This window comes from Rutidosis leptorrhynchoides, chromosome 1 (assembly GCF_046630445.1).
Source record: "Rutidosis leptorrhynchoides isolate AG116_Rl617_1_P2 chromosome 1, CSIRO_AGI_Rlap_v1, whole genome shotgun sequence".
Lineage (NCBI taxonomy): Eukaryota > Viridiplantae > Streptophyta > Magnoliopsida > Asterales > Asteraceae > Rutidosis > Rutidosis leptorrhynchoides.
In genome coordinates, this window is record NC_092333.1 from 443,286,823 (window position 1) to 443,306,140 (window position 19,318).

A 19,318-nucleotide genomic window follows, 5' to 3' on the forward strand; every position below is an offset into this window, starting at 1 on the left:
TTTTGTTGGGTTTTGAAGAGTTTAATGATCGGAAGTGATGATTTGTTGTTGTGTTTATGGTTCAAGGCAAAAATATTCCAAAAGTCTAAATTTATGCAAAGGAATCGAGACTTGAGCCTAAAAAGAAATCAAGTGAAGTTTGAATCGAAAATGGAGAAAAGTGCTGAAATCGGTGTTAAGGTACGGCTCACTAGAGGCAAGGTACGGATCACCAGAGGTAAGGTATGGCTCACCTTAACACTAAAAATGAAAAAATCAAAATCAGAAGCATTTCATGCTTTAAGGTGCGGCTCGCCATAATGAAGGTGCGGCGCACCAATAAATTTCATGCTTTAAGGTGCGGCTCACCTTAAAGCAGGTGCGGCGCACCTCGCTGATTCAACCCCAGAAATTTCAGCCAACTATAAATACAAATTTAGGTGTTATTGTTGAGGAGAGCTGCAACTTAGGGCTGTTTTGGAATCCTAACTACGTTCCAATCATGATTCCATCAATATAAAGCTCAGATCCATGCTTCTAACTCCAATTCCATGAAGATTAGTGATAGATTCATGACCAAGCATATTTTCACGAGGTCAAGGTAAACTTACGCTTGAGTGCATGATAGGGTTTAAGGACTAACAATATTCGAACCTCTGACACTTAGTCGTGGATAACCCACATCGGTATCGTTTCGATTCCGACAGGGTGGCCGATTTGAGAGTCCACCAACAATCCAGCATACGGGATTGAGTGGCCCAAAGACATGAAGGTTTTATAGTTCAAGACATACCTGAAACTCTTTATGTGTGAGATCATATGAAGCTTGTCCGTACGATAATGTGTATGCTATGTTACGTATGAGTAACCGAATAATATTTTTAGGGTTTATGAGCTATGTATTTATAGGCTCATGAATTAGGGTTTCGACAGGATCTCTTCCCTAATTAAATGCGATCTTATCCCAACTAACTTTTGTTATTTAAGGAAAAGAATCTAAATTAATTATACCGTACATTCATCTAGAATGTACTGGACCCTTATGTAAGTATACGAAACTCACATCAGATGGTATATGCGCATAGAGTGCGACTATACCCGTGCCATATGTCTTTTCATGGTAATTAGTGTGCGGTTCAGGGCGTTGGATGCGTAATCCGCATAGTCATGCGGATGTGCGTATCATTAAGTCCCCCCAGTTCGATGTTATATACAATGAAAAATAGTGTATGATGTCGAACTAGTAAGAAAACTTATACACATAATGAACCATAAAAACTCCTTGAACCGAATTAACATGCTTAATATTTTTGTTAGAATACCTAGTTGGATCTCAAGTGTAACCGGATAGTGCATAAGATTATTTAAATATATATATATGCGTAACCGCATACTGTATTAGCATTAAATGCAATGTATGCGTGCAGTTACTAAACTGTCTTTTCGGCTGCATTTCCTGCACCTGAGGTGACAACTGTCACTGTTTACTGAAAAGGTAATCATTGTAATTATGCAACTGTCTGTTAATGCTAACGTGCACCGGGCATCTTAACAAAGTGTTAAGCTTAATATTGTTATACGTGTACAGTTGTGATTACACCCTTGTTACTTTTTGACCCATGTATTTTCTCTATAAATAGGGTTTTGGCATATTTTATCTCACAATCTTTTCCATTTACAGGCATTCAACCCTTTTTATCTTCTCTGTCAAATCTTTTATCCGATCGCAAAAAGGTGTGTATCACACTCTTATACTTTTGTTGCGTTCTACTATGTAACCTTAGTTACATATTCACGTCTTACGTACATTTTGTTCTGATTTATTGTATTTTGTAGATGAAGATGGAATCATATACACCTGTTCCTGCCACCAACTCTGGTAATCTCACCAATTCTCCGGCCAGTCATTCCGACACTGTACCTTCGCTTTATCAAACCCCCGATGCCAGAAGCCTTGGTAACCACAAGAGGTTACCTGATGAAGGTATTAATTTTGACCATCTGACCTGCTCTTAAACTGGACTTTAAACTTTTTATAACGCCGTTTTATCTTATTTGCAGGTCCAAGTGGTGTATCCCTGGGAGTGCTCCAAATGAACATATATTTTGGCGCAATATCATCCCAATATGTAAAGTTTTTAGTTATAATTGTTCTTTATTTAAGTTGTAATCGTTTAAATAAATAAATAAGAAGACTAAAACAACGATTTGAAGACGCAAATGACCAAAAAGATCAAATGTACAAGATACAATCCAAGTGGTTCCATTTATTGATGAGAAACGTCTAAAAATTACAAGAGTACAAGTCGTGGAATGCAAAGTACAAGATATTAAAGCGTACGAAAAGACGTTCGAAAATCCAGAACCGAGGCATAAACCGAGCATCAACGTACGACTCAGCGGACCTAAAAGTACAAGTCAACTATGCACAAGAATATAATATAATATGTATATATAATTATATAAATTATATATATATATATATATATATATATATATATATATATATATATATATATATATATATATATATATATATATATATATATATATATATATATATATATATATATATATATTATGTCCACAAAGCTAGTGGCCAAAAGTTGGTGAGCTGGATACTGAACCTCCACGATCGTGGAGCTGCATAGGGTAAAACCTCCACGATCGCGGAGCAGTCAAAATCAGAATTTGCCTATAAAAGGCACGAGCTTCTGCCGAATCCATGGCACCATCCATACTCAATCTCTCTTTGTTTAATATATATATATATATATATATATATATAATATAGTTTAGTTTTATATTAGTTAGTTTGGGTAATGTAACGGTTATTTTACGGGTTTTAAAGTCGAAATTCTGTCCGTGTAAAGCTACGCGATAAATAATCATTGTAATTTAAACTCTCCCTTTTCAATTATGTATCGTACTTAAGTTATTATTATGCTTATTTGAGCCTAAGTAATCGTGATGTTGGACTAAATATTAAGACGGGGTTATTGGGCTTTTGACCATAATTGGGGTTTGGACAAAAGACCGACACTTGTGGAAATTGGACTATGGGCTATTAATGGGCTTTTTATTAACTAAATGATATCTCGTTAATTTAATATAGAGATTTATAATTTGACATATTTATATATAACCACATACGCTTGACTGGGTACGGTGAGCGGGATATTTATAAATACGAAAAATTGTTCATTTGACCGAACACGGGGATGGATTAATAGTCAATGGACTCATTAAAACAGGGGTGGATTACATTCAAGGGTAATTGGTGTAATTGTTAACAAAGTATTAAAACCTTCGATTACACGCAGTCGATAACCTGGCGTAATCATTAACAAAGTATTAAAACCTTGTTACAGTTTAAGTTCCCAATTAGTTGGAATATTTGACTTCGTAAATAAGGTTAATTTGACGAGCATTTTATAATTATGACCGATGGACTATTATGGGCAAAAACCAGATAGGTTTCAAATAAACCAGGACAAAGGACAATTAACCTAGGGTAATAAATTAAAATCAAAACGTCAAACATCATGATTACGAAAGTTTAAATAAGCATAATTATTTTATTTTATATTTCCTGGTACTTTTATTTTCATTTTAATTATTGTTATTTATTTTATCGTTATTTAAATATCGTCATTTACTTTACGCTTGACTTAAAATATAAAATTGACAAACCGGTCATTAAACGGTAAATCCCCTTTTTATATATTATTACTATAAATAATTATATATATTTTGTACAAATATAGTTGTTTAAAATATAGTGTAAAATAAGCCGTATCTCTGTGGAATGAACCGGACTTACTAAAAACTATACTACTCTACGATTAGGTACACTGCCTATAGTGTTGTAGCAAGGTTTAGGTATATCACATCTGTAAATAAAATAAATTAAAACTTTTGTAATTTGTATCGTATTCCGTAATAAAAATAATAGTATTTCGTACACCACCGCTGCATACATCAAGTTTTTGGCGCCACTGCTGGGGACTCGGCGAAATGCTATATTTTTATCTCTAAAAATATTTTGTATTTATTATAAGTGTTAAAAAAAATTTAAAAACATAAATATATATATATATATATATATATATATATATATATATATATATATATATATATATATATATATATATAATGTATATTTATCTATTTAAGTGTTTAAATAAAAAGAAAATATATTTTATATATAAAAGTATTTTTAGTTCTTAAAAATATAATTTTAAATATAACTTTTTTATTAATTTTGTAAATAAAAAAAAACACTGAACCTGCAAAAATTTTGGCCTGCAACATTCTGAACCTGCATCTCCATGCGACCGCATGGCTTCAATGCTTAAACCCCATGCGATCGCATAGGGTGGTCTGACACCTGATCCTCGTACAGCATTTAATAGGGTTAGGGTTTAATTATTATTATTATTAATTAATTAAGATTAGGGTTTAATTTAATAATAGTTAGTTTTAGTTTTAATTAATTTTGTATTTTAAATTTTAATTAGTTTTATCAATTATATAAATTAATACTTTTATAAAATAATAATATAAAAATAATATTTTTATAAAAATAAGTAATTTTGTCATTTTTTGTTTCTTTTTATAAATTGTATATTTATCGTTCGTAATTAGTTTTAAACTTAGTATTTTGCCATAGTTATTTTATATTTTTAGATTTTTAGGCTTTGCCGTAAAATCCCTTAAGTGCTTTTTCTTTTAATTAAGATTTAGGTGCTTTAGAATTTTGCGACGCAGTTTATAGATTTTAGTGCCTTTTAAGTTATTGCCGTTTTGGATATAGAATTCTGTTAAGCTTTAATACCTTTAGGCGCAACTTTTTAGATTTAATTTTTAGACTTTTAAATTTTGACGCTTTACTTTCTTATTATTATTTTTTGACTTTTTGTTTTTCGACTCTTATTTTTCGGCGTGCTTTTTCTTTTTCCTTTCTACGCTCTAGTTTTTAGGATATAGAATTTTCTTTATTTTCTTTAAATTTCGACGAAAAAATTATTGCAAGCGATTAAATTAATAGACGCCAATTTTCTGGTTCGTAGTATTAGTTGGATTTGTTAGTGACGAGTTGTGGGCTTTCGATTTAAAGGGTCCTGGCTACCTGCTGCATCTATTGGTTATTCGAAACGTGGGCAAAATCAGAAAAGTCTATTAATTTGATAACTTATATAATTTTATTAGTTTTATAACTAATAGGATAATTAGTAAATGCGCCACATTGTAGCTAAAATTTGGTAATAAGTGTATTATGGAAAATTTCGAGAATATGTTGGAAACTCTTTCTGACATGCAAAATCAATTAAATCAATACTCTCAAACGAGTGTTGATGACAATTCGTTCGGTCAATCTTGGATTACGAATAACGAAACAATAACTGGTTGTGAAATCTGTGGAGAAAATCACACAACATGGGAATGTTATTATTACGTTCCTATGGAAAATTATGCACCCATAAAGCCTGAATGGAATGATTATGAGGAATACAATTCAAATTGGGATTATTCTCAAGAATATATCCAAACTCAACAACCAGAGGACGAGGAAAATTATGTGTCTGAAAATTTATTAGATTATATGAAAATCAAACTCGGAGAATTTGACGCTCAAAATGAACAAATGAGAGAGTTTGCAAATAGGTAAGCTGAAACTCAATCAGACTACACACCTGTTGATCTGAGAAGTCGTGTGCAAGAAAATCTCATATCATCGAATTTTGATGAATTCGAGAGCTCCGAAATCACCAATTATCCCGATGATACTTTTTCTTCAGTTTTACCAATTTCACAACATACCGACACATTAGCCTCAACTGAAAAAATCACCGATCCATCAATGAATGAAGAAGAAGTAAGGGTGACAAATTGGTACTCTTAGGAAAACGATAACGTTGAAAATTTTACCCCCGAGACCAAAGTGGTGGGACCGATAAGGGCCGTTAATGAAGAAGAATTTGCTTCGATCCCGAAATTCACAATTCCACAACCTTCCAACCCAATATTCTCAATAGACGAGTCATCTACCGAAGATGAACTACGAGCTGTAATAGATAATGACACCTCGGATTTTACCCAATTGGGTAATAGAGGTGAAACCTCTGATCCCGAAAATGAACGGAAGGAAATGTTAGGAATTGTCCACCCTATAGAAGTATGTATGTCGGTGTATAACGATCCATTTGACCAAGAACCAGAAGAGAAACATATCCATTTACTAAAAGCTACACTTGAAAAAGAATTAAGTAGTGACGATCGGGTGAGTCTAAACTTTAAACCCATTGATATATTATACACCACCCGAGATGTAAATAACTGGTTCACTATTTTAATTCATGGAACTTATTCTACCAACTTCACATGTCGTCAGCTAAGTGTGGGGAAGTCTAACCCCACTTAACGTTAAATTAGGGGTTCGGGTTAGTGCATAACTCGTTAATGAACATGCACAATGATAAGGTTAAAAGACGCATTTTTAAAAATTAGCAAACAGTTCAGAAAAGCAACCATTTTTGAAGAAAAACATGTGTGATAAAACAACAAAAGGAATGAACGATGAGGCACGCCATCTATCATTCGACGAGCTTAGTAATTACAAACTGGGTATTTTTAATCACTTTTCTACACTAGTCACCCTCATGAATTTATAATTATAGTCTGATTTCATGTAAATGAGGGCATTGCATGATCTCAAGTGTGGGGAAGGGTTATAAATTCTCTCGGGTTTGCACTTGGTTTATTTGCCAAATTTTGTGAAAATTTGAAAAAATTTCAACTAAATGAATTCAAAATCATGTTTATACATATTTATGAACGATAAAAACTAGGTGTTAATAGCGAAATTATCATTACCTCGAAAAGGACATAAATTGAGAAACAACCTAAAATACTTGAATTTATTTAAAAGGGAAAAGAGGAGAATAAAAAGGCAAAAAAGAAATAAATAAAAGCCAAGTGTGGGGTGAGTGTACCAAGTTATTCAATTAAAAAACTATCTATCACATGTTTCTGTAAAGTTATTGCAGCTACTTTTGTTTTGGACGATTATAATTAGTTATACCCGATTTACTGTAATATATTTGAAAAAAAGATGGATCTACACGATGAATCAATTCCATCATTAAAAGGAAGTAAAGTCTTCCAAAAAAGACACACGCTTCTTGATTTAGGTCAAGAAGTTGTCGTCCAGACCAGCTGTAGGTTGACGAAAAATCTAGAAAAGTCATCTCTAAAATCAGCAGGAAATCCACGGACCTCAGCATCAAACAGGGTCGCCAAGTGGTCAGACTTATCCTAACCATGAGAGGATCTGTCTCGTAAAATGGGGAGGGCGCCGTGCAAATTAGCTTGATAAGACTAATGAATTAGACCCCTAGAAAGGATAATCTCCTTAAAGATTAAAAAACAGCTTTTAAGCCTGATATTACTCAATCCTTGAGATTGACCATAAAGATTGAGAATTACAAACTCATGGAATTCGATGATATCTAAACTCGAGCTTGAACGAGAAAATATTTTGATCAAATTAAAACCAATTTATTTTCTGAAAACCTATTTTCAATGCGTTCATTACCATTGAACGTAAAATCCTAAGAATTCACCTGGAATTCATTAGGTCACCTGAACCAAATCGGGTGTCAACCGTAAGAACGGTGGTTGCATAGCATGGTCGAAGACAGGACCTTGTGCCAGACCGAAAAATTATAGGGTGATCTTTACTATTGCTCCTACAAAGGATAGTAATTGCATCTGACACGTTGTGGACCATGAACATCTGCTTGTCATTAGACATTGCCTTAACAGTTACTTGTTCATCGCTTTCCTTTACAATCGGACGGTAGTTTACCGAAAGGTAATATACGGAACAAGTATACTGGATGTGTGCTTTCCTAATACAAGGTTAGCAAGTGGGTGACACAAAACCGCAAGTTTTGAGCTAAAATTTTAAAATATGAAACCCACAAAACCCACAAAAATATGTTGCAAACACCGGTGAAGGGTTATTCCGGAAAACTTATCTAGGGTAAAAGCTAGAATGAATTTTCAAAAGATCAAAAGTTTTCATAAAGATTCAATTTCCTAAAGGATCTAAATTTTCATTGTCATGTGGGACTGTAAACCACATCGTTACTATCATTGTTTATGCCACCGTATTAAACTCACTGATGTATAAAGTGTGAGAATAAAAAAAGTGATTAGAGTGAAGTGTGATTTAATTTCTAGTTCTGTATTGCTTGAGGACAAGCAACGCTCAAGTGTGGGGATATTTGATAGTGCTCTAAATGAACATATATTTAGGCGCAATATCATCCCAATATGTAAAGTTTTTAGTTGTAATCGTTTAAATAAATAAATAAGAAGACAGAAGACTGAAACAACGATTTGAAGATGCAAATGACCAAAAAGCTCAAATGTACAAGATACAATCCAAGTGGTTCCATTTATTGATGAGAAACGTCTAAAAATTACAAGAGTACAAGTCGTGGAACGCAAAGTACAAGATATTAAAGCGTAGGAAACGACGTTCGAAAATCCGGAACCGAGGCATAAACCGAGCATCAACGTACGACTCAACGGACCTAAAAGTACAAGTCAACTATGCACAAGAATATAATATAATATATATATAATTATATATATATATATATATATATATATATATATATATATATATATATATATATATATATATATATATATATATATATATATATATATATATATATTATATTATGTCGACAAAGCTAGTGGCCAAAAGTTGGTGAGCTGGATACTGAACCTCCACGATCGCGGAGCAGTCAAAATCAGAATTTGCCTATAAAAGGCACGAGCTTCTGCCGAATCCATGGCACCATCCATACTCAATCTCTCTCGGTTTAATATATATGTGTATATATATATATATATATATATACATATATATAGTTTAGTTTAATATTAGTTAGTTTGGGTAATGTAACGGTTATTTTACGGGTTTTAAAGTCGAAATTCTGTCCGTGTAAAGCTACGGGATAAATAATCATTGTAAGTTAAACTCTCCCTTTTCAATTATGTATCGTACTTAAGTTATTATTATGCTTATTTGAGCCTAAGTAATCTTGATGTTGGACTAAATATTAAGACGGGGTTATTGGGCTTTGGACCATAATTGGGGTTTGGACAAAAGACCGACACTTGTGGAAATTGGACTATGGGCTATTAATGGGCTTTATATTAACTAAATGATATCTCGTTAATTTAATATAGAGATTTATAATTTGACATATTTATATATAACCACATACGCTTGATTGGGTACGGTGAGCAGGATATTTATAAATACGAATAATTGTTCATTTGACTTGACACGGGGATGGATTAATAGTCAATGGACTCATTAAAACAGGGGTGGATTACATTCAAGGGTAATTGGTTTAATTGTTAACAAAGTATTAAAACCTTCGATTACACGCAGTCGATAACCTGGCGTAATCATTAACAAAGTATTAAGACCTTGTTACAGTTTAAGTTCCCAATTAGTTGGAATATTTGACTTCGTAAATAAGGTTAATTTGACGAGCATTTTATAATTATGACCGATGGACTATTATGGGCAAAACCAGATATGTTTCAAATAAACCAGGACAAAGGACAATTAACCCAGGGTAATAAATTAAAATCAAAATGTCAAACAACATAATTACGGAAGTTTAAATAAGCATAATTATTTTATTTTATATTTTCTCGTACTTTTATTGTCATTTTAATTATTGTTATTTATTTTATCGTTATTTAAATGTCGTCATTTACTTTACGTTTGACTTAAAATATAAAATCGACAAACCGGTCATTAAACGGTAAATCCCATTTTTATATATTATTACTATAAATAATTATATATATTTTGTACAAATATAGTTGTTTAAAATATAGTGTAAAATAAGCCGTCTCCCTGTGGAACGAACCGGACTTACTAAAAACTATACTACTCTACGATTAGGTACACTGCCTATAGTGTTGTAGCAAGGTTTAGGTATATCCCATCTGTAAATAAAATAAATTAAAATTTGTGTAATTTGTATCGTATTCCGTAATAAAAATAATAGTATTTCGTACACCACCGCTGCACACATCAATCCCACTTTTCTTCGTGTGCCAAGCGTGCATGCGTGAATCCTGATGATTCGACTCCATTAATCCCTAATTTTAATGAGTTTACGAAAGTGCCACTTCCAGTGTTTGCAGAACAGTTTTCATTTCTACAATCTTGTGCCCCGCATCAGTTAATACAGAAGTTTTCTTCTCTTTCTCCCTCTGAAGAACTGTATGTTGACGCACAGCCGACACTTTTTAATTTTTCCAAAGATTTGAACCATCTGCAACAAAAAACTGCTGCTCTTGCCCATCCACCAACACCATTAATGACAGAAACAGCTAAAATAAATTCATTGCAAAAGGACAACACTAGGCTCACTGCCCAACTTGCGGTTGCTGTAATCGCACATGTGCAGGAAAAGGAGCGCATAAACGTCCTGATGTTGAAGAGGCGGCAAGATGAAGACCAGCACGTCGCTGAGAAGAGGTTCATGGAATCTAAGATTGCATCGTTATCTGCAAAGCTGAAAGGGGCAGAGAGTCATGTCGTCTTTTTGAACGAAAGCTTTAGTGATTAGATTGCGGCCCAGGAATTGTGGGGGGCGAAACACGATGCCGTGAAGGCAGAGTATGACATTCTCCGGAAGGGTCTATCGACGATTATCCAGCATGCTCTTGACTGTAAAGTGGTCGAGCAGCGATTCGGCACAGTAATGGTGGCTGCGCGCGCTTATGAGCGTACCCTGTTCTGGAATGTTATCTATCTGGAGATGTATGTACCCCCCGCGATTCCTCCGAATATTGCTGAGCTGCTCTCTGATGGATCAAAAGAAAGATGTGACGAAGCTTGTGCCCGACTTCAACAGATCCGAATTCCCCATTTGAAGTTTTTAATCAATGATCCCAACGTCTCCGCTCAGGAGATTGTGAATGACAAGTTCGACTGAACTTGTTAGGCTACCCAAAATGGATGCCGTTTATCCATGTTTGGGTAGCAATTTTTTGTTAGTGAGGGATGGGCCTTGCAACCTTGGAGGGTTCGCATCCTTATATTATATTTTTCTTTTCTGTTTAAAGCAGGGTATGCGTCTGATTGCTGCGGGCGAGGATGGTATATTCTCCTTAGTGTAGGGCAACGTTTCAGCCAATGCCACCCCTTTTATTATTTTTGTATTAGCATATACTAGTTTATATTTTGGACAAGTCACGCTATTATGCTAAGCGTTTGACTTTATATTTTTTTACCCAACTGTAATTGTTAGGTTTGATTTATTGTAATCGAATATCTCTATTGGTTATCTGCAATTATTGTATTTTATGAAATCACTGTGGCGGATATAACAACTCATTTACAATTTTTATACATGCAATAACTCTTATTTAGAATAAATGACATGACTTCATGATGGGAGCGACCCCTCAATCATTTCATGATCTTTTTATTCGTGTGCTAACAATTCAATGTTATACACAAAGTAAGCAAACTAATGCTTTTAAGTTTATACTCAAGACTTTTATTAAAAAAAATTATAAGTATTTTACGCATATACAATCGAAAGTAATTTATCCGTATTATAGACAAACCAATGTCTATATTCAAGAGTCTTCAGGCGATGCCAATGTCCGGGTTATTTAAACAAGTAAACCAAACTTGTTATTTATAGTCTAGACTGTGCAAGTCTCCGTCTTGCGCGGTGTATGAGCGTTTGAAACAATTCAATGTTTTACTACTTTCACCATTAAGATATAGTATTAGTAACCAAACTAAACTATGCCACTTGAGACTTTGAGTGTGTCCCTGTGCAGCTTAGGGGCATGTAATCAACAAATATAAAAATACACAAGTTATTGGCTTAAACTGAATGATTCAATTTATTTTAAACGTCTTTTGACCAACACTTAGTTGTCATGTTTACAATGAAAAATGGAAAATTACATAAGTGTTTGCGCATGCCAGGTGCGCTTTATTGCTTTTCCATCTAAAATTGCTAGCCGATACGCCCCTGTATCGCTTATGCCAATAACCTTGTATGGTCCTTCCCATTTAGATCCAAGTTTACCCGTGTCCTCCGCTCTGCTTGCTTCATTTTTTTGCCACACCAAATCATCCAATTGGAAAGATAATGGTTATACGCGCTTGTTATAGTAGCTTGCGATTCTTTGCTTGTTGATTGCTTCTTTTATTGCCGCCATTTCCCTGCGCTCTTCAACCAAATTTAGATTTTCGTGCAGTTCTTCGCTATTGCTATTTTCATCGAAGGAAGCTATGCGCATAGTTGGCATGTTTATTTCCGCGAGTATTATAGCCTCGGACCAATACACCAAACTGAAAGGTGTTTCATTAGTCGTGCCTTTTGGGTTTGTGCGGTGTGCCCACAGCACATTTGGTAGTTCATTTATCCAACCCCTTCGGCGCAACCCAAGTCTAGCTTTGATACCTAACACGATATCTCGGTTTGTTACCTCGCACTGGCCATTCGCCTGGGGGTGTGCAACTGATGTGAATGTTTGCTTTATATTTAGCTCTTGGCACCAATCGTTGAATGGGTTACCTTCAAATTGTGTACCGTTGTCACTTACTATTTCATTTGGTATTCCAAACCGGCAGACGATGTTTTCCCATACAAAATTTCGGATTTGTTTTCTTGAAATTGTTTTGAGCGGTTTGGCTTCTACCCACTTTGTAAAATAATCAATGGTTACAACCAAAAATTTTACCCCTCCTGGTCCTGCGAAGAATGGTCCCACTATATCAATTGCCCATTTGCAGAATTGCCATGGAGACGCGACTGGTATCATTGGATGTCGCGGAGCTTTGCTTACCGGTGCATACAGCTGACATGACCTACATTTGCGTATTACCTTCGCGGCATCTCTGTACATTGACAGCCAATAGTATCCAAGCCGAATTAATTTGGATACAACTGTTTTGTGCCCTGAATGCAAAGCGCACATCCCTTCATGCACTTCTCGAATAATTGATTATGCTTGAGTTGGATTAAGACACCGCAAATGAGGTCCCAAAAAAGACTTTCTGTATAGAATGCCTTTGTCTAGCAAATACATTGGTGCTTTCATTTTAATTTTTCTTGCCTCTGTTGAATCTATTGGCAATGTACCAGTGTTCAAAAATTCCACTATCGGTGTCATCCAACTTGGCTCATCTTCTTCGGCTACGGCGGATACACCGTCTGTATCAATGGATTTAACTTTCACTTCTTCGACCCAGATTTCTTTCTTGAAATGGCTGAATGTTAAGGCTGCCATCTTACTGAGTACATCCTCCTTATTATTCAATGTTCTTGAAACCTGCATTATCTGGAATATATCGAAGTCTAACGCAAGTTCTTGTACAAGTTTCAGATACTTTTGCATTGATTCATCGTGTGCTTCGAATATCCAGTTGAATTGATTTGCAACTAGCTGTGAATCAACATATACTGACAACTCTTTTACCTCCAAGTATTTCGCTACTCGCATTCCAGATAGTAATGCTTCATACTCAGCTTCATTATTTGTTACAGGGACGCTAAAACGTAGCGCAAAGGTATATTCCTCTCCTTCTGGACTTTTCAGGACTATTCCTGCCCCTGCGCCTTCCGGACCACAAGCCCCATCTGTGTGCATTTCCCACAGCTATTCGGGCGGAGGTGGCATTTCTTTTGATTCATGCGAGATTTCGATGTATCTGACTGTTTCAGCCAGATAATCTGCTAGGACTTTCCCTTTTACCGCACTTCTTGGTGAGAAGCTTATCTCGTGCTCATCTAATTCAATAGCCCATTTGGCCATGCGACCAGAATTTTCTGGTTTGTATAGCACATGCTCAACAATTATCAGCGAATATAAATTTGCAAGGATTTTTCAAGCAGTTTTAAGCTTTTGACAATATTTTATTTTTTTCCATACCTGCTTTATTGGTTGGTCCGTTAAGACCATTATTGGATGCACTTGGAAATATCTCCTTAAGCGTCTGGTCGTATGCACAAGCGCATAGACCAGTTTTCCGATCGCATGGTAATTTAATTCGCTTCCTGTTAAAGCTTTAATAACAAAATATACAGGAATTTGTACCTGTTCGCACAGCATAATACATATAATTTTAAATGTCTATTGAATAAGTAATAATTATATTTTAATTTATAGTGCGTACCTGCCCCTGTTTGCTATCAATACTGAACTTATCGCTTCTTTTGATGCTGCTAAGTAAAGTATTAACGTCTCTCCTGCAATCTGCGCAGTCATCGTCGGCAACTCCTTTAACAGCTTTTTCATTTCTTGGAATGCAACTTCTGTTTCCTCTGTCCACTTGAAATCCGTTTTCTTTAAGAAATTTTTCAACGTCCCGAAAAAGGGCAACGATTGCTCTGCGGACTTTGATAAGAATCTTGTTAACGCGGCCAATTTACCCGTTAAACTTTGCACCTCTTTTTTGTTTCTAGGCGACGACATATTTTTGATGGCTTCTATTTTCTTTGGATATGCGCATATCCCGCGCTCAGCGATTATATGACCGAGAAACTTTCCTTCCTCTTCTCCAAAACTACACTTCGACGGATTGAGCTTCATGTTTATCTTTCTCAACGACACAAATGTTTCTAATATATCATCCAATAAACCTTGCTCTGTTATGCTTTTTATCACCAAATCATCAACATATGCTTCTAAATTTCTGCCACTTTGACTTTTAAAAGCCTCGTCTATTACGCGTTGGTGCGTTGCTTCAGTATTCTTTAAACCAAACGGCATCTTTGTATAACAATAGATACCCTGGCTGGTGTGAAAGTCAGTTTTATCATCATCATCCGCTGCCATCTGTATCTGATGGTATCCTTTGTACGCATCCAGAAAACATTTATACCGGAAGCCAGCTAGCGATTCAACTTTCCAGTCTATTTCTGGTAGAGGATAATTATCTTTGAGACAGGCCTTATTGATGTCTGTGAAGTCGACACACATGTGCCAAGACCCATCAGGTTTTTTCACCAACACCGAGTTTGCTACCCACGTCTGGTACCGCACTTCTCGCAATATATTTGCTTTAACCAACTTGTCGACTTCTGCCTTCAACCATTCGCTTCTTTCTGGTGCCATACCTCGTTTCTTTTGGCATACTGGCGTCAAACTTGGGTTTGCATTAAGCTTATGCTCAGCTATTTCTCTTGACACACTGGTCATGTCTGCTTCTTTCCATGCAAAGACATCCGTATTAGAAGCTAATATGTTACGAAGCTTAAACTTTGTTTCATCAGACAATCCTTCGCCGATTTTAATTTTTTGCTCTGGATATCGCTGGTTTGCGATGATCATGCAGCTTCGTAGTTGTTCTTCTTCACTTGGCTGTTTTTCGGCTTGTTCTACAGCCGCAACAGTTGCGTCTTCTGTTTCCGACCTTATCATTGCGATTCCTAATGGAGTTGGGAACTTTATAAGACCATGCACTGTGGAAGGAATACCTAAAAGCGCATTATATTTCGAGTAAGACCTTACTACAGCAAATTCTACTGTTGTACATCTTACTAACTCCTTATTATCATCGTCTACCAGCTCTAATTCCAACTCGATGATCCCAATTGGCCATGCGAACTCCCCAGAAAATCCTGATAATGCGGTGATAGGAGCTATTAGTTTAGCTCGTACCGCTCCAGGCAGCAACCGGAAACAATGTTCGTACATTATATCAACACCGCAACCAGTGTCTATGTGCAATCGCTTTATGATGTACCCAAAGCTTTTAACGCGCCCTTTAATTGTGATAGGCGCATCTGATGGTTCGTGCGCTATGGCCGGAAATAAGAAGGGAGTGTTTTTCAACTCCTCTAGCAATTCTAATTTGCGTCTCTGATTTACTCGTTCGCTGGTCACCATGTTAATGGTTTTATCTATTTCCCTTCCATCATTCTTTCTTTACCATGGATAATCTTTTTCTCCTTTTGGCTTCTCATTTGATACTTTTCCACCTTTCTTCAAATGTTGCAATCTTCCTCTTTTAAGTTCAGCAACTACCTTTTCGATTAGATGCCGACATTCATTGGTTTCATGACCATAATCATCATGAAAATCGTAAAATTTTCTTTTATCTCTATTCCCATATTTTGACAAAGGTATCGGGGGATTGAAGCTTTTGCATACTGCCTCTGTAGCTACTATTTATTTTGGTGTTTTCGTGAGGTCTTTTATCAATGCAACGTTATCAGCGTGGTTATTTTTAAACCTTTGACTTCCTCCCTCTTTGTTATTATTAAACTTGCGATATTTATCACCATTGTAATTACCACCTCGAGATGGCCCATTGCTACCATAGTGCTTGCAAATTCTAATACTCTTCCTTACGCCCGATAATAATCGTCATCAATATCCATGCTTGAAGAGGTATTTCCACAATTTTGCTTGATGTCTTCTTGCGCACACATATAATCATGCGTTTCTTTTATAGGTTCTGTGAAAGTATCTGGCACTCTTCTGCGTAACCGCTGCCACAAAGATAGATGTCTTTCTGTGTCTATGAAATGTATAAAGCCAGACACCTTCTGACTTTCTGGCAGGTTTTGTATTTTGGCCACCTCCTTGGTGTACCTGTCTATGATTTCTCCCAAACTTTCTTTTGGTATCTGCTTAATGTCGTGCATTCGACATCTGTTCTTTTGCAGGCGCGCAGATTATGAAAAGCCTGTAATGCCTGTAATGCTTTGGGCTGGCAAGTTATTGAACCATTCCCTCGCTACGCCTTGCAGCACTATTGGTAGCATATGGCATGCTACTGCATCACCCCAGCTGTTTGTTCTTGCAGTTCCTTCAAACTTTTGCAAAAAATCATCTGGATCTGATAATCCATCGTAACTTTCCAATGTTAAAGGTAACACAGGCGCTACTATGAGGGGATGATTTGCAATATGTGGCACAAACTTTTCAGTTGTAGGAGCTAGCTCAAGACTTTTCTTAGCTTTTTGTCCTCTGCATCACCACGAACCAGTTACTCATAAATTCTTATACTCGTTCTGGTTCATTGAAAGCTAGTGCCAAATGCGGCGGCGCGACTTGCTGCAACTGAGATATAAAGTTGTTTGATTGAGTCGAGACATATTGTGCCCTGCTATATTGATTGCTTGCGGTATTAGGGATTGGTTGCGAAGACGCATATGTCGTTGACCTTTGTCAGCGTGATATATGAACCATCTGGATTTCTCAGACCCATCTGTCTGATTCTTTCCTGAGCATTCTCGGTGGTGACCCTTTCGATAGGAGTTTCGGGTTCAACCGAGGTAATGATTGGTATGGTGCCGACGCATGTAGTTTTAACTTTGAAACTCGGTGGAATGGTTTCGCTTAGAGAACCGAAGCTCAGATATTTTGGGGGCAGATCCTTGAATGGTTTCAAGCTAGTTCATGTTTCTAACACGCTTCCATCGGGAGAGTGCCACCAATTCTTAGATGATTCTTTTAGGACTGTTTCTGATGCAACTGGTCCTGTTTCGATGTTCGATGTCGATGGAGGCTTCGATGTGCCTTTAACTGGTGCAGGTGGCGTTGGTGATGTATTCATAAAATTTGTTGTAGGTGTTTGAAACCCTGGACTTACCGGAGAATCCGATCGCCCCTGATTTTTTGCATTCTTGTTTCCTCCACCCATTCTTGCTGATAACTTTGAAAACCTGAAAGTGACCGATTAATTAAACAAAAAAGTTTTACGAAAAGAAGATACATATAATAAAATATACACAACATAAATTCCGATCTTATTTGTTCATTCCCACGGATGGCGCCAAATTATCAAGCATATTTTCACGAGGTCAAGGTGAACTTACGGTTAAGTGCATGATAGGGTTTAAGGACTAATAATATTCGAACCTCCGATGCTTAGTCGTGGATAACCCACATTGGTATCGTTTCGATTCCGACAGGGTGGCCGATTTGAGAGTCCACCAACAATCCAGCATACAGGATTGAGTGGCCCAAAAACATGAAGATTTTATAGTTCGAGACATACCTGAAAGTCTTTATGTGTGAGATCATATGAAGCTTGTTCGTACGATAATGTGTATGCTATGTTACGTATGAGTAACCGAATAACATTTTTAGGGTTTATGAGCTATGTATTTATGGGCTCATGAATTAGGGTTTCAACAGGATCTCTTCCCTAATTAAATGCGATCTTATCCCAACTAACTTTTATTATTTAAGGAAAAGAATCTGAATTAATTATACCGTACATTCTTCTAGAATGTACTGAACCCTTATGCAAGTATACAAAACTCACATCAGATGGTATAGGCGCATAGATTGCGACTATACCCGTGCCATATGTCTTTTCATGGAAATTAGTGTGCGGTTCAGGGCGTTGGATGCGTAATCCGCATAGTCATGCGGATGTGCGTATCATTAATTCACATCATCCATTCTCCATTTTAGTGTTTCTTCTCCATTTTGGTAGTAGCTTTTCTCCATTTTAGTTGTAGTGGTGAATGATTGTTATTTCTTTGATTTATTTCTTGTTTATGCAATGATTATAGCTTAGATTACTTGTGTTCACTTTATTTGTAAACCTGATGCTTGGATTTTTCCCTAATCTATGAATTGGGTGTTTGAATGAGTTGATGATTATTATGCTTGATTGATGATCCATTGCTATTCATTTGTTTTGGGCTTTACTTTGATTATATAGATTGTCTAGCTTTTCTAAGTGATTTGATTAGTGAAATAATTTGTGCTTCAACACCTTGTGTGATCTAGACGACCAAATTGGGGATTTCAAGTGATCGTGTTCTTAGTTTGGGTTGGTTTTCAATTGGTTCTTAGTCAACATAGTAGTGTTTGATTATCTTAAGTGATTTTGATAATTAAAGGATTTTAAGTGATTTTAATCCAAAATCGAGTCTCAATGATCTCACTTAAAATATAGTTTGATCTATCAAATGAGTCTACGTGAGTTAATGAATTTCATTCGATTGAGGTTTTATGGAAGTTGACGAATGGAAATGAAACTATATGTTTAAACATTATTGTGTAATGAATGAATTGGGTAAACCATGGAAAAAGGTGGAATAATCAAGTGAATACGTTTTTATCTTATTTGTTAATCTCACTTAGGTTAATATTAGCTTAATCAACACTTTATCGAAACCCCCCAATCAACTTAGGATAATTACTAGTGTTTTGAGATTCATGTAAATTGCTCCCTGTAGAACGAACCATGCTTGAATACTTGCTAGTTGCTATAATAATCGGGTTATTGTTATTTGGG

At 35.9% G+C, this 19,318-nt stretch overlaps 1 protein-coding gene across 1 annotated transcript; it reads right to left on the reverse strand.

The window, feature by feature from the left end:
- Nucleotides 1–12,204: 12,204 nt before the first annotated feature.
- On the reverse strand, nucleotides 12,205–13,704 carry LOC139902888 (uncharacterized). Its single transcript, XM_071885556.1, has 3 exons — nucleotides 13,142–13,704; nucleotides 12,940–13,013; nucleotides 12,205–12,629 (listed from the first exon to the last, which is right to left on the reverse strand). Exons 1-3 carry the CDS (start codon nucleotides 13,702–13,704, stop codon nucleotides 12,205–12,207), a joined length of 1,062 nt encoding a protein of 353 aa, XP_071741657.1.
- Nucleotides 13,705–19,318: the final 5,614 nt, after the last annotated feature.

What these genes read in the sequence shown, in the direction of transcription:
- LOC139902888 (XM_071885556.1), bottom strand. Translation starts at nt 13,704, where the DNA reads ATGCACACAGATGGGGCTTGTGGTCCGGAAGGCGCAGGGGCAGGAATA. An exon ending in ATTAAAATGAAAGCACCAAT is followed by an intron (nt 13,014 to 13,141) that starts GTATTTGCTAGA and finishes CTTTGCATTCAG; the next exon opens with GGCACAAAACAGTTGTATCC. An exon ending in TGTACAGAGATGCCGCGAAG is followed by an intron (nt 12,630 to 12,939) that starts GTAATACGCAAA and finishes CACAATTTGAAG; the next exon opens with GTAACCCATTCAACGATTGG.